This window comes from Exophiala viscosa, assembly GCF_022695815.1.
Source record: "Exophiala viscosa unplaced genomic scaffold EDD37scaffold_5, whole genome shotgun sequence".
Lineage (NCBI taxonomy): Eukaryota > Fungi > Ascomycota > Eurotiomycetes > Chaetothyriales > Herpotrichiellaceae > Exophiala > Exophiala viscosa.
In genome coordinates this window covers 1,114,979-1,130,060 of record NW_026944357.1, presented here as the reverse complement: position 1 = coordinate 1,130,060, position 15,082 = coordinate 1,114,979, and the positions used below count along the sequence as shown (strand labels likewise).

General features: G+C 51.5%; 8 protein-coding genes across 8 annotated transcripts; 6 read left to right on the top strand and 2 right to left on the bottom strand.

The window, feature by feature from the left end:
• The first annotated feature begins 16 nt into the window (after positions 1–16).
• Positions 17–2,390, top strand: EDD37DRAFT_410950 (uncharacterized protein). The gene has a single exon (XM_062812463.1). The coding sequence runs from the start codon at positions 99–101 to the stop codon at positions 2,061–2,063; it is 1,965 nt and encodes a 654-aa protein (XP_062670291.1). The 5' UTR covers positions 17–98; the 3' UTR covers positions 2,064–2,390.
• Positions 2,391–3,036: 646 nt separating this feature from the next.
• Positions 3,037–5,266, top strand: EDD37DRAFT_609400 (uncharacterized protein; the record flags this gene model as incomplete). The annotated part of the gene is made up of 6 exons (XM_062815129.1): positions 3,037–3,159; positions 3,225–3,539; positions 3,588–3,992; positions 4,035–4,163; positions 4,284–4,683; positions 4,776–5,266. 6 exons carry the CDS (start codon positions 3,037–3,039, stop codon positions 5,264–5,266), a joined length of 1,863 nt encoding a protein of 620 aa, XP_062670290.1.
• A 208-nt stretch (positions 5,267–5,474) lies between these two features.
• Positions 5,475–6,640, top strand: EDD37DRAFT_410954 (putative short chain dehydrogenase/reductase). Its single transcript, XM_062812464.1, has 2 exons — positions 5,475–5,713; positions 5,764–6,640. Exons 1-2 carry the CDS (start codon positions 5,683–5,685, stop codon positions 6,483–6,485), a joined length of 753 nt encoding a protein of 250 aa, XP_062670289.1. The 5' UTR covers positions 5,475–5,682; the 3' UTR covers positions 6,486–6,640.
• Positions 6,641–6,650: 10 nt separating this feature from the next.
• EDD37DRAFT_410947 (Alpha/Beta hydrolase protein) lies at positions 6,651–8,058 on the top strand. Its single transcript, XM_062812461.1, has 2 exons — positions 6,651–6,843; positions 6,899–8,058. Exons 1-2 carry the CDS (start codon positions 6,829–6,831, stop codon positions 8,027–8,029), a joined length of 1,146 nt encoding a protein of 381 aa, XP_062670288.1. The 5' UTR covers positions 6,651–6,828; the 3' UTR covers positions 8,030–8,058.
• On the bottom strand, positions 8,058–9,475 carry EDD37DRAFT_410941 (uncharacterized protein). The gene is made up of 2 exons (XM_062812460.1): positions 8,572–9,475; positions 8,058–8,520 (listed from the first exon to the last, which is right to left on the bottom strand). Exons 1-2 carry the CDS (start codon positions 9,197–9,199, stop codon positions 8,087–8,089), a joined length of 1,062 nt encoding a protein of 353 aa, XP_062670287.1. The 5' UTR covers positions 9,200–9,475; the 3' UTR covers positions 8,058–8,086.
• A 687-nt stretch (positions 9,476–10,162) lies between these two features.
• Positions 10,163–11,331, top strand: EDD37DRAFT_650279 (major royal jelly protein; the record flags this gene model as incomplete). The annotated part of the gene is made up of 2 exons (XM_062818232.1): positions 10,163–11,087; positions 11,144–11,331. 2 exons carry the CDS (start codon positions 10,163–10,165, stop codon positions 11,329–11,331), a joined length of 1,113 nt encoding a protein of 370 aa, XP_062670286.1.
• Positions 11,332–11,881: 550 nt separating this feature from the next.
• On the top strand, positions 11,882–14,204 carry EDD37DRAFT_410916 (uncharacterized protein). The gene is made up of 2 exons (XM_062812458.1): positions 11,882–13,038; positions 13,093–14,204. Exons 1-2 carry the CDS (start codon positions 12,137–12,139, stop codon positions 13,814–13,816), a joined length of 1,626 nt encoding a protein of 541 aa, XP_062670285.1. The 5' UTR covers positions 11,882–12,136; the 3' UTR covers positions 13,817–14,204.
• Positions 13,999–14,865, bottom strand: EDD37DRAFT_410931 (Mss4-like protein). Its single transcript, XM_062812459.1, has 3 exons — positions 14,724–14,865; positions 14,591–14,656; positions 13,999–14,487 (listed from the first exon to the last, which is right to left on the bottom strand). The coding sequence occupies exons 1-3, from the start codon at positions 14,811–14,813 to the stop codon at positions 14,182–14,184; spliced, it is 462 nt and encodes a 153-aa protein (XP_062670284.1). The 5' UTR covers positions 14,814–14,865; the 3' UTR covers positions 13,999–14,181.
• Positions 14,866–15,082: the final 217 nt, after the last annotated feature.

Below are 15,082 nucleotides of genomic sequence, written 5' to 3'. Positions count from 1 at the left end.
CTTTTGTCATCATCATCCGGTGGCAACATTCATTCCCACGCAAGTAATCATTTGAGATTCTCGTTCTGTGTTATGAGCTTGACGGTCATAGACAAGCTATGGCCGAGGTAATAGACCTTTTATCCTCGAGTCCACCTCCGTTGACGCAATTAAATCGAAGCCATGCCAGCGCCTCGGCAAACTCAGCTGGTGGAAATCTGCACTCAATCTCCGACGATCTCGATGATACAGCGTCGATAGACTTTGTCATTGATCGACCATCCAAGAGACAACGTCTAAGCCCAGAGCCCAGTATCTTGCGTCAACCGCAAACCCATGCCAGCAAGACTTCGAATGTGGATGTCGTCTACGAAGTCTTGTCCGAAGATGACTCCCAACCAGATTTGGTACTAAGGGTCGCCCCATCATTTCAGAAGTCCTCCGGCCGGCATAGACAAAAGGATCGTCCTGATGAAACCATGTTTACATTTTCGTCTTCGGCTCCGGAACAGAGGCATATTGAGAAGGACAGACCAGACCACCGCTCTGGCGCTCAACCCGAAGATCTACTAGAAGATCCTTTCGACCTCCCAGGAAGCCTCTCACAGCCGACTGCAAGGGAAGTGGAAGATGAGATCTATTCAAACAGGACTGCCAGTCTACTTGCCGTTCTTTCGCAGGATCCGAGCAAAGAAGCCAAACCCCTGTTTCAGCACTTCAAAGCTACGAGAGCAGTCCGAACTGGAAAAGAAAAATCCAAGCAGGACCCTACCGATGACATTGAGTTCTCCTCAAGCCCCGCCAAACCTAGGACCACGAAAGTCTCCAAGGCCACGGAGACGGACAAGGTGGCCAAAGCGGCAGAAAGAGCTGCGGTAAAAGCAGGGCGTGATGCCGAAAAAGAAGCCGAGAAGGAGCGCAAAAAGCGAGAACGTGAATCAAAGGCTCAAGAAAAGCAGAGGGCCGCTGACTTGGCAGAGGCAAACAAGTCCCGAGTCAACAAGAAGAACGCAGTGCCAGAAATGATTGTGGACATGTCTGGCTTTCTGAAAGGCACCAGCGTTGGAGACCAGGTTGAGGAGTACATGAAGAATCTTGAAGTCGAAGTCAATTACTTTGATGAAGAAGTCAACTTAACAGAATCCGTTCCAGACCAAATGCGTTATGGCAATCTCATTACATGGCGGCGCACCGTCAAGTCCACCTACAACGATGAAGATGGGCAGTGGGAGCCGGCATCAAAGAGTCGCATTGTGAAAGAGAAGCATTTCTTGGTTCATCTCCCGGCTGTTGAATTTGCTGCCATTGCCTCTGTCCGAAACGGAGCTTTTGATTCCAGCGAACCAGTTACCGAATCCGAGATGCAGGCTAATCTCGATGCCCATGTCGCCTCTCTTCGAAAACGTTTTGGAGACTGCACCCCTATCTATCTCATCGAAGGCCTCAGCGGTTGGCTCAAGAAATCTGCGAATGCCAGAAATCGAGAGTACACAACTGCGGTGAGGGCTCAGATGACGACGTCGACCCCCGAGCCAGGGCCCTCACGGGCGAGACCTAGGAAGCCTAAGAAGACTTCTACTGATTCCCTGGACTTGTCTTCTGTCACAGCAGGTGTTGTCGACGGTCTACTTCTGCATCTGCAGCTCGCTCATCAACCGATACTGATCCATCACACAACGTCACCTGGGACTACGGCATCCCAGATATCTGCACTGACACAACACCTCGCAACCCGCCCGTATCGGCTCGCCCAACTCGACTTCAACCTCAAGTCAGCCTCGTTCTGCATGGATAGCGGGCAAGTGCGTACTGGAGATGACGCCAGAGACACATTCGTCAAAATGCTACAAGAAGTACAGCGAGTTACTCCTAGTATGGCTTACGGAATTGTGGACAAGTTTGAGAGTGTGCGTGCACTCGTGACTGCTTTCGACCGCAACGGGAACCTGCTCCTTGAGGATGTTCGCAAATCAGCCAACAAGGATGGCGCATGGAGCGATAAAAGACTCGGCCCCATGGTCAGCAAGAGATTGTACAAAGTATTCATGGGCCGTGATCCTTCCTCGACAGATGGAATGTCTTGAGTTGTTGACCCAAATCACGATTCTTGCTCCAGATTCTCGGCAATACAGTATGATTATTCCTGGATAATAACATGTTGTACTGAATGTTGGGTATTCATTAGCAGGCCCTGATGGTCCGCCATCGTTCTGGATCAATTCATACATGTAATGACGGAGACACATCGTGGCCGAGTTCCGAAGCAGTGGTGTTTTGGGACGGGAGTGCCCGAAAATGCATCTACACCGATATAGGATAGATTGAGATGATGGCAGTGTCAGTTCACTGGAAGGTCCCCCCGCCCGCCTGTTGACTAGGGACCACGTCAACCGATGAGGTGGAGGGTGGCCTTATTGCTCATATTGCGATAATGCCTCCTGGAGGTTCTCACGCAGCCACCAAACCACGGCCTATCAGAAAACATCGGATCTGCACGCCGCCATTTCGGGCTGTTGGTGACCATCAATCATGTCTCACTGTGCATATCGTTATCAAGACTGCAAAGAGACGCGTACAAAGTACGCCGTAGCCCGTACAGGGTTCATGGTGTAGAGATGTACTCCGCGCGCAGTACACCCTCCCACATTCTCAGTATCTGCTGTTGCACTTCCACATTGGTCCTCTTCATGCGCTACATTACTACTAGGTAGGTCGCTGGGTATCTTCAGATCGCTAAATGCTTTGGCCCGCACGACCAGCCTTCTTTCAGCCCCAAACACGACTGAGCCTCAACGCCCAAAGGCAACGCCCCAAAGTAGGGGCAGGGATACCTAGGTACGTGTGGCCGAACTCTCAAGCATGAAATTATATGTATCATACAGTGCCGCTGAACAATATGGACGGACCTTGTGCAACTTCCCTCTTTCCTCCAGACTCAGCCGGATGCCAACTTCCACGCCCAGATCTGACCACAATTTGCAGATTCATTGATCCATCCGATGACATTGCTCATCCACGGCAGCTGAACAGTGCACTGCCTTACTCATAGCCAACAACATGGCCTTTCTAACGAGAACGGCGTACACCGGAGAAGATCCAGACGAATTTGGATCAGAACATGAGCGCAAATCATCAAGCAAATACAGTCGGCTCTCCAGCATCACACTGTCCAAGCTGAAGGTTCGAGGAACTGGGCCGCGGCTCGCATCATGGACTCTCAATGGCATTACATGCCTGTTTTCAAGGGTGTTCTGGCGATCCGTCATTTCCTGCTTCACGACATTCGTCCAAGAAGGTGTTGTCGACCTCAAGACCATAAAGTGGCATCAAGGCTGGATATTCTTTTGGCCAATACTGTTTATGATCGTGCTTGTCAGTATCCTGCAGTCGTCTGCTCACGCCGTCTCTACCAACCCAATAACGCATGTCAACCCGACTCTGCCTTCCGTGTAGGCTATGGCAGCTACGACATTTGGACAATCTCCGGCTTCTTCCAAATAACTCTGGCTTACGGTCAACTGTCTTTCACTGCGGCCAAGATAATCACTGTCTGTTGGGATGTCAGTAAGAGTACTCCATTCCACGAGTCTACCTATTGACCTTGGCAGATCATCATCGGACGTTGCGGTCAAGCAGTGCTGGTAATTGTGTCCTACCAGGTCTACACCAGGGCATTGGTGAGGTCCATGGAATCATCGCCGGTGTCGTATGGGACCTTCGAAGCCGTCACCTTGCAGAATGGTAGCTTGACCTCCTTGCTCAAACTCAGCCGGGACTTGCTCAAGCACAGAACTGCGAGAGCACGGCTTACTGTAGTGTGGTTGGTGATCAGTGGCAGCTTTGTCCTCTCCTTCCAGACGCTTGTTAGTGCCATGGCCGGATATACCGCCAATATCGAACCCTTTGTTCAAGTCCCCTCAGGGAACATGGTCCCGTACTCTGACTTTCAATTAGTCAGATATATTGTACACGACGCCCATCGACTCAATGATTCTCTGGGTCCCGATTTCCCGGTCGCCGCTGGCAACACCAACCCCAGCGATAATAGCTTTTAGGGCGATCTGACTGGTGATTATGTCGACCTTTGCGAGTTGTACCGCCCTGAACCCATTGGATTCAACGGCACCATCACCAGCAATGTGACATTAGACTGGTCTTTGACCGCCGATTGTCAGTTCTACTGGGTGAGTCACCAACATCAGCAAGCCTCTTTCATTCCCACAACTGGGGTTGGTTTATCTGACTATGAACCTTCTCTACTTCCTCATCATCTCCTAATGAGCTGACGTGTGTCAATTGTGCAGCATGTTTCTGATTACGGCAGCAAATACGGATTTCTCGGCTTGAATCAGACCAAATCTACATTCAACTATAACGGAACTCCTATCGAGCTGAAATCGCCCAGCCTTAACATCAGCGCGATGTTTTGGAAACAAGACTTCCTAGAATCCCAGTCCCTAGCTTTAATGTCTCAGGTCCCCTTCTATGAGTGGCCATATGGGTTCGCGTGGACGACCGACTCTGGAGACCGGCCATTCAACACGTATATCGAGCCCACATTCACCAACGGCGATGTCAACTATAACCTTACCGAGATCAACCTTAACGGCAAATGCCAGCAAGTCCAGTCATCTTACAAATGGGGGTTCTCCTTTTGGTTCTCTTTTCCGTCATCATCCTCTTTCTTGTATGGTCGCTGGGGATGTACATTCTCTGGGTGGATGCCTATTTGAATTCGCGGCTCAATCGTGGGGGCAGAACCTTGGGCATTCAGCGGGCGATCCTTGACCTTGCAGATTGCATGCAGGAAGACGTGCGAGCTGACAGCATTGAGATGATGTCCAACCCCGAGCTTCAGAACAAGATCCGCGGTGGACTTCGCGGAGGCAGGATCTCCTACCAAATGCTGGAGGAGAAAATGCTTCCAATGAGTCGCGCAACGCAATTGCGGAGTAACGCGATGACTCGGGCTGAGATGTGGTCATGGTTGAAAGGCCACAAGTATACCTTCGGCTTCTTTGTGGGTTCATTAGGCCTGTTGGCTGCTGCGCTTGCAGGGACTCATGCACCATTGTTCACGGCTTTCCTCACGGTCGTGGGTGCAGCCGCGGCGACTTTCATCGGCGATGTCCACCACGGTCGATGGCTCGTCTTTTGGGCCTGTGTGATTCTCGCGGTTGCGCTGATTTCTGTAGGTCCTTATGTGTACTTGGACCGGCACCATTATACAGTCATTTGGGCAAACCAGAACGCCTATTACACAATTTTGTGGTGGGACAATGAATGATCTGTCGGTGTCAGTTGCTGGCAACGAATACCAAGCTTCAGTGCACCTTTCTGCTTTGCCAAGTCAATGCATGCCAACGATGTTCAATCCGTAAGGCCCGGCCATACAAGGCTGCAGCCTTGCGAAAAACACAGACCTCGCGGAGTTAACGGGCATATCGGACATGAAGCCGCAAATCATGATACCCGCATCTGGCAGATATCGCGACGTGGACGATCAAGTGAATGTACGCCAAGGAAGCATTTGTATCATACATCTCATTGGCAGGGCTTAACACAAAAGGCGGCGCACCTTGGAGAGCACAAGATGTTAAAAAGGGAATAGCCCGAAGCTCTAGAGCCATCAACCTTGTCATTGTATCAACACGACCACAAGCGGCCGAATTATTTTGACATCTTCAACACAGGTGCTTCAGGATGTCATCTCAAACCATCATACTCATCACTGGTGTGTGCCCTCGCGTTATGACTGGATATATGTATACTGACGGCCAATAGGTGCCAACTCTGGTGTTGGCTTCGCAGCTGCCAAGGTGATTGCTTCGGCCTCTCCCAGCTACCACGTACTCGTGGGTAGTCGAAACCCGGAGAACGGAAAGAAAGCAGTCTCTGAGCTCCAAGCACAGGGCTCGATCAAGGGCACTTTGACAGACATCCAGATCGACGTCAACGACCAGGCTTCCATTGATGCTGCATCCAAAGTCATCGAGGACAGGTTTGGCCACCTAGACGTTCTGCTCAATAACGCCGGTGTTGGGCCCCCAGATGGCGAATTGAGAACACAACTCGAGCGCACATTCCAGACGAATGTTATTGGACCTATGGTCGTGACTCATACATTGACGCCTCTGCTGTTGAAGTCAAGAAATCCGTATTCCATCTACGTCACTAGTGGTCTGGGTTCGTTGAGCATGGCAGCGGACCCCAATGACCCATACTATCAAGCTCGTTATGACATATATCGCGCCAGTAAAGCGGCGCTCAACATGCTCATGATCCAGGAGACTAAGGAGTTGGGACCCAAGGGCGTCAAGACTTTCGCCGTATGTCCCGGTTTGGTGCGCTCGAATCTGCGTGGGAAAACGGAGCAGGACATCAGTGCTGGTGGATATGCGGGGGATCCTGAGGTATCGGGGCAGACTTTGCTGAGTGTCATTGAGGGCAAGAGAGATGCTGATGTTGGAAGGGCGGTGCATAAGGACGGAGTGCACCCTTGGTGAGCGAGCAAATACTTTACCAGCATAGTATGTCTCCGTGGACAAGCCTCAGTGCTCTGCCGAATTGCCAATGGTCATCCACGCCCTCTGGCATGTAGTCTTTTCTGCAATGTCATTCTCAGGTGCTCGCTCCGTTCATCTAGAGATGTCATACCTACCCCTGTCGGGGCACGTTTTACGCTTATCTTCGGCAAGCACGCTATGCCCTTTTCAGTTTCTTTTCGTTGACGTCAATGGTAAGGCCGCCAGTATGGATACCGTCTACTACCTACAAAGAATGATATGCAACACCATCTGGGATAGTTGAGCAATTGGCACGAAACAAGAACGACAGCATCTTCCGTCAATGCGTCCATACAAGGTAAGATGACGATCAGCAGAACGCGACATTTTGGCTTAATGGCTCACATTTCCAGATTTCAATCCCTGACGACGAGCTTGATCTACTCACCCAGAAGTTGCGCCTGGCTCGGCTTCCCAAAGTAGGGAATGGCGCAGACCAAGGCGAAGACAATGGAGTGACCTCTTCATTCATGCAGGAGATCCTTGACTTCTGGCGCACCGAGTACGACTGGAGATCCGAGGAAGCCCGCTTGAACACGATGCCGCAGTTCATGACCGACATTGACGTCGAAGGCTTCGGAGACATTCAGCTGCACTTTGTCCACGCGCACAGTCAACGTCCAGATGCAATACCTATCCTCTTTCTGCATGGCTGGCCCGGATCATTTGCAGAAGTGTCCAAGATTTTACCCATCATGGTTGAAGCAGGTTTCCATGTCGTCGCACCTTCGTTACCAGGCTATGGCTTCTCGTCCTACCCGGAGAAGGCTGGATTCAAGCATCAACATCATGCTACGGCTTTTCACAGCCTAATGCAAAAGCTCGAATATCCGGAATACGTGGTTCAAGGCGGGGACTGGGGATCCGACATCGTTCGGATCATCGGTCTTATGTACCCCGAGAAAGTCAAAGCAGTTCATCAGAACATGCTGATGATGCTCAAACCAGACTTTCCTGATGGTCGAGAACCAACGTATTCAGCATTTGAGCAAATATGCCTTGACCGTCTGCAGTGGTTCATGGACACCAATTCCGATTACGACAAGATTCAGGCCAGCAAGCCACGCACCCTGGGTTTTGCCATGCACGATTCACCTGTGGGAATGCTAGCATGGATGGCCGACAAATTGTTCCTATGGGCGGACGACTACCCGTGGACACATACTGAGATCATTACATGGACGTTGCTGCACTACTTCCCTGGTCCCACCACAGCCTTCCAGATGTACTTCGAGAACAATCCTGCCGGACTGAATGATCCGGAGTCCTGGATCAGAACGACTTATCTGAAAACACCAACAGGATACAGTGCCTTCCCCAAAGAATTGAGCATCGTGCCGAGATCATGGGCCGAAACGATTTCGAATGTCCAGTCTTGGAACGAGCATAGCCGAGGTGGCCATTTCGCTGCCTACGAGAAGCCGAATGAGCTGGCTGCAGACGTGATTGAGTTCTTTCAGTCCGTCTGGAAAGCTCTGAAGTGATGCTTCCAACTCAACTTCGTCTACAGCCACCCCTTTTTGTTTAAAGTGGGAGCACCATCATCCCTCGAGCTTGGTCACGAGCTTGCCCGTGTTACCGCCTGAGAACAATGTCAACCACGTCTTCGGCACGTCCTCAAACTTCGTGGGCACGACCGTCTCATTCTCGTCTCCAACCTTCAGCTTCCCTTCCTGGATGGCTTCTCGGAATAATTTCAGCGCCTCACCGGCTTTGGGCAGGTAGTCGATGATGATGAATCCCCTAAGTTGCAGCCTCATCGTTATGACTTGGAAGTAATTCTTCAAGATCGTGGGCTCGTCATCCGAGTTGTATCCTGAGATGGATCCGCAAGCAGCAATCCGCCCGTGCATCGACATGTTCCCTAGCATGAGGTCAAGGATCTCGCCACCGACATTGTCGAAGTAAACGTCTACGCCGTCTTTGGTTGCTTCCTTCAGATCTTTGGCAAAGGAGGGCGACTTGTAGTTCAGGCCTTTCTGCATGTCAGCACACGTACGCCCGAGTAGGATCCATTCTGGCTTACATTTGTCCGCACCAAGACTTTCAACCCATCGGCATTTTGAGTCCGAGCCAGCGATGCCAATGACGTTACTGGCACCAACGATGTTCTTCGCAATCTGCACCACCATGCTACCTGTGGCGCCCGCTGCGCCGGACACGACTATCTTCTCGCCCTTCTTTGCTTCGCAAACCTTGACGAGTCCGTAGTATGCGGTCAGACCTGTGCCTCCCAGGGCACCGAGATAATGTGTCAGGCTCAGTCCGCCAGGAAGCGGTTGGACAGGAGTTACTGCACTGGCGTCCAGCACGACGTACTCGTTCCAGTCAGTGGTTCCGGACACAATTGTGCCTTTGGGTACCTTGTCGGACTTGCTGTCGATGACTTCCGCAAGACCTCGGGTACGCATAGCCGTGCCGACCTCAACAGGTGGGACGTACAGTCTTCCCTCAGGAATGGTGGGGGATATCCAGCCTCGCTGCGCGGGATCATTGCTGTAGTACAAAGCCTTGACTAGGACTTGGTCATTCTGCAAAGCTGGCAAGTCTCGAGTCTCGAGTGTAAATGTCGGTTTGTCTCCTGATATGGTTGCAAGTCCCGTGGGCTTGTTGGTCAATATCCAAGACCGGGTCTTGGTTGGTATGTTTGACATCGTATTCGTGAAGCTACAGCGCTGTTTCGAATGGACAGTGGTTCGAGAAAATTGGCCTTGTGGTTAACTGAAAAGGTATCAACATGCACGCTTGAGGTTATATCGTCATTGAAGTCGTGCATGCACGTATGCATAATTGTCTTCTGACAAATCGAGCTCCATAGTATTTGTGGTATTGAGGGGTCTTCGTTGTTTGATATCCGATCAATAACCGGGACAGGGACGTTGCCGAGGACCTGCGGACTAACCTAAACCTGGCTCCGGATGAACTTCGACCGAAGCTTCAATGATTTCCATGGCATATGGCCTGCCATCTTCTTTGTCCCCGTCCTCAACAACACTTGTTGTGGTAGGACTGTGTTGCGGGTCACCCAAGTGCATTGTCATCCCACAAAGGCATGTCTAGTACTAGGAGATGGCCGGCCGAACTTCTCCCATGCTTCCGGTGCTGTGAGGTGACCCCGAGTCTGACATGCTTTACACTTCGGAAGGCTGCGTTCGACTGGCGAGGTCAACAGCGTCCATGTCAGCCTCGCGAAAGCCGTGTTAGTATCCACTGTTGCACCCGTCCACGCAGGTACAGTCCTACCACAATGTATCCACATCGTGAGGCCATCCTCGTACCTGACGAGGCTGCCGCGCCTGATTATGAGGGCCAGCAATATACGTCATTTCACTTCCTTCTCTCATGGGTTTCAATGCAAATCATTTCTGGCCGGCCAAACCCCTGAAGCACGACATACGGACACTTACCTCAGGGAAACCTCACCAGGGCCGGTTAATATCCATCTCCACCTCGCACAGTATTGCTCCGCTCGGCCTGGGTGAGGGGTTAGAACGTCATGCCGACCGCCGTGCGACAAAGTGCCATATATATATTGACCTCGATGATGCCCCTGACCGGTTGAATGTTAATGAGATGATCGTAGACGGTAAGTCTTTGGAATCGAACAAGTCAGCAAAATGTATGTTTCCGAGCTCCTTCCCTACGCGCTGCTTGCGCTATTTTGTTCCGGCGCCATTGCGCAAGATCCGCGAGTCCAGGTCGCTCTTACCCTTCAGAATCCCGTGAACGGTGTCAGCAGCACTCCCGACGGCCGTCTCTTCATCCTGTATGCCCGCGTCGACGGCTCCACAGGGCCACAAGTCGCCGAGTGGCATAACGGCAGCGACCCTACGCCCTACCCTAATGCAGAATGGAACTCCTACGCCGCAGGCAAGGATCCTGCAACCCACCTGATTCGCACGAACTCGCAGCGCATCGGACCCGATGGGACGTTGTGGCTAGTTGACACCGGTTCTCCAAGTTTCGGAGAGGCTGTTATTCTGCCTGAAGGTCCGAAACTGGTCCAGGTAAATCTGACCACGAACAGCGTGGCAAGGGTGTACAATCTTGGCAACGTCACACTAGCCACCAGCCTGATCGACGATGTTCGTTTCAACCCAGCGGCTGGTCTAGCGTACATTACGGATGCCGGAACTCCAGGAATCATCGTTCTAGACCTCTCCAGTGGCGATGCCAGACGCGTGCTCGAGGACGACCCTACCACCAAGGGTTTCATGCCTGTCTCAGCGGAAGGCAAGCTCCTGCACGACTTGACAGGAGGCTTCGAGTACATCTACGCCGACCAGCATGAAGTCTCGCCTGACGGCCAGTACTACTACTATCAACCCTGCTCCGGCGGCATGTCACGCATCGAGACGCAATATCTCAATGAGGCCTTCTACAATTCCTCCCTTGCTAGTCTTCTCTCGCAATATCCAGAGCCCTACGCTCTTACGCCGTCTACAGGAGGTACAGCGATTGACGCCGCAGGCAATATCTACAATAGCGATACGGACAGGCAAGCGATCATCAAAATATCGCCCGATGGCTCGTGGACCACCTGTGAGTCGATGTAACTATCCAGATTTATTCACGGCTTACTAACATCGTGTCATCAGTGGTGCAAGACCCTCGTCTGCTATGGGTAGATGCTATGTGGATTGATACCTATGGCAAACTGTGGATGCCAGCTGCTCAGCTGAATCGAGGGACGCCGTTTAACAATGGCTCGAGTTTCATACAGGCACCTCTCTATGTCTACACTATCGACATCGGTATTGGCCCGTCACCTATCGATCATGCTTAGATTTGACAAGAGCATTTCTCCAAAGGGACCGGGCAATGATCACCGGTCCATAAAGCCTAGATCTGTAATGGAAATGGCTCACTTAGCTCTTGTCACGTGTCAAGTCTTGAGGTGTAGTAGAGTGCACGACTCAAGCAGCACGAGTGGCGACGGTGCTTACAACACCACTCCAAGCGCTCTGCCTGTACCTAGTCTGCTTGTGAATTGCATTTTTTGAATCAAAGGCGACCTTTCGAGGCGATTCTACATCCCTTACTAATGAAGTTGTGTGCCGAGCAGACAAGATCACGGCGAAACAAACTTCAAAGGAGGAGCAGGATCTCCACAAGCGAGGTAAGCGAGGGAAGCGACCCATCTTTTGCCTGCCTCAAGTATATGCAATAGGAAACAAGTGTCTAATCTACACATTAGCTACCCGTCAAAACAACAGACCAGCTACTATAGAGGGATGGGGGATCTTCATTCGACTTACGAAGTGTCTTTCCACTTGGAAAGGAGGAGTACCCACCGAACTTGTCCGCTCTCTGGTCCCTTCTCTGGCGTCTCCGCTACGCTAATGCCGCCTCTGTTGTAGGTGAGACTTCCACATACCTCGCGCGGGCGTTCTGGAGGATTGATAATTTCTTTGACTGCGAAATAGAAAGCGCACGTCCGCTCGAGAGAAGCAAGATCGACGTTCTCAGCGTGAAACTTCAAGAGTAACTACCTCTTTAGAGCAGGTGCAAGGTCTATTGATTATCTATTCTCAACAAGATCGCATTCCCTGAAGATCCCAGCTCAATTGCATCAATCTGCATCGCCGGACATGCCTACCGGTGGCAAAGGCAACAAACCTAGACCTCGGTTCTCCTTTGTCAATCTCGAATTCGAGGCTGGTGAAGTCAGCTGGGTCAAGAGGCACGCTGGGCCAACAAGGAGCCATGCAGCATACTGGGGTGGTCCTGTAGGAGCACAACGCCACCAACATAATGCCGACACACCTGCACTCAACGCAGTCAGGTATCATGCTCCTCCTCAAGAAGCAGGACCAGTCTACGGGTGCTTCCCAACTCGAAGCTCACGACGTTGGCAGGCAATAGCCACCAAAACCATTGAATATCCGCCTCTAATGTTATCTACCCCTACTCCTCGCCAGTTCGAACCCGATCCCTTGCTATATCTTCCCTCGCTACCTTTCGAAATAAGTGGGACGATTACTTCAGCCGCAGTCTGTTCGTCACTCTTCGAGTTCTTTGGTGAGACCTTCGTCAAACGGTTCCTTACGTCCTATCATGAGGATGCATCAATCATGTTCTGCGGTTGTCTGCTGCTCAGCTATGCTCACAACATGGCGTTGACTGGTGTGGGCATGAAGACTGTGTTGCTGCAGCTCAAGGGCCAACTTATCCGCCAACTTAACACGAAGATAGCAACCTCGAACATACTCAGTCCTCGATGCTTGACAGCAATTCTCGCTCTGGGAGCTCCAATCGTCTGCCTAGCCTCTCAGGACCTGCCTAACTCTCTAAGTATCCGAGATTATGTCGATGCGTCCGCCAAAGGCGACTGCCTATGCTGTCGCGAACCTTCGGACATGGCACCACGGGCGCTTGCCGAGCTAATTGTACACAGACAGGCTATGGAGCGACTTCTCCTACAACAAAAAACTGCTACCCAAGACTCAAATAGCCTTGCATTGCTGCAATACATCTCAAGTCACCTGAAAGTGTATGCATCCTTGGAGAAACCACCGGCCTGACTGCTTGCTGACAGTACTTATAGATCAACCGCCCTCGAACCGGCTCACCTGAACCCGCTCCTATTAGATGACAGAGCTCTCTTCCCAGAGACATGTCCTCACGAAAGCACCATCCCCTCCATCTGGTCATCCCCTCTCGCGAGCCGCTGGTATGCGAAGACACCCACGACACACGCGGAGGCAGCAATGCTCGCCCTGGAAGAAGTAGTACACGGATGGTTCTCAACATTCCTCGACGACGAGGACCACCCATCGTTTGCAACACAAGAAGTATCAGAGCAGCGTGAGACCCTCCGCGAAGAGATCGTTCGAATCGTCTCAATCACGAAAACACCAGAAACCGGGGAGGAAGGTATGTACGAATGCTGCCGATGGGCCAGTTTGATGTTGTTGGCAGTCGAAGAGGAAGGTGTCCCTATACCCGTCGCCGCCACACACCATGTACAGATCCAGCCCAGACTCGTCAGGTGTCTTCGCATGACTGACTTATCCGATCTCTGGGGAGTACACAAGGGTTTGCTGTTCTGGGTCGCGGCACTTTGTCACGCGGCAAGTGCAGGACAGTGTTTTCCACTGCTATGCACGACTCTGCTTGCACGATTTGCGCAAGCAATTTCCATGTCAGGATATTGCTCCGAGATGGCTATCAAGCCATTAAGACGACTCAAGGCCTTCGAGGCCTTATGCTGTCGGCATAGGGTCGAAGATTTGAGCGCGACAATCTCGCCTGATCCTACTATCTTGTGAGAAGGGTAACGGGGCATTGCACAAAGAAACTGGCTGAAATACTATATCACTACTGGGTGAGGATGAGGGCCTTTTCGTTTTTGTAGACCGTCAGCCTGGCGTTTCGATGGTCAAGTCAACACACACGGTATACACAATGAGCATTCAGTCAGCGACTGCAGCGTCGTATGCCGGCTGGACTAGGCAGTACCACAGAACAGTCAGACTCCATGATTGATATGCTGATTGTCGTGTCACCCTATATAATAACGCTGCTGGACAACATCTCACTCCATAAAGTCGACTCCAGCCAGACTTTCAGATCTACCAAAATGGACAACCTGTATTCACCCGCCAATCACTACATCTTGCGCATACTATGCGAATCACTCCGGCTTCAGCACATTATCAGGATCCTGCCTAACATCGGCACAAGGTTCCGCCCAAGCAACTCTATCCTTACAGAACTGCGCGACTCGCGGGCGTAGTGCGCCATCATACAGCGAGAAATCATCCACAGCCCCGAGCCTGAGGATATGTGTGCCAGGGAACCCGCTGGAGACTCTGTACAGTAAGGATCCGCACGTCTTGCAGAAGTAGCTATCCATCTGGTCGCCGGTAGTGATGCCGTGTTTGCGCTCGTATTTGGTCAAGTTGTCTTGCCCGCGGACGTGTTTGAGGGTGTTGTCTTTCTGGTGACGAGCGTTAGCGAGGAACCACAACCGTCATCCAAACAGCAGGAACAGGGTCCGAACCCAGGAGATGGCCGCTGGCTTTTTCGTGTAAGGGACTTACAATGACGAAATTACTAGCATGCACGGAGGACGTGATCTTGCGGTCGTCGGTGCAATGGCAGATGAACTGTTTAGTGTCAGATCTCTCCCTTCTTCAACCTGGCACAGGAGGAGCTCCAAGAAATGTCTCGTACGCTGGTAATCAAATTGTCCCCCTCAATGGAGTATTCCAGCTGGACCGCTCCGCAGTAGCATGTCGAAGTGACTTTGGAAAGATCCGTCATTTCTGTCTCGCTTCTTAGGCTTGTTGGATTCGGGCTGGGCTTCGGGTTCAGGATGGATCGGGAGAAGGTGCTTGCTGACAGAGAGGGAAACTTGACGGCTTCTATATACCTAAAGCAGGTAGTACCCGGTGATCTGGAATTTCAGGCGTCCCACGAGCACTCTTCGTAAAACCTAGGCTTTCGGCTCTGTCTGATTGGTAAGGGGAATGCATGTGATCGAGATGCTGGAATATATCAAGGTGGACCCAGGATAGAATGCGAAATGTAAA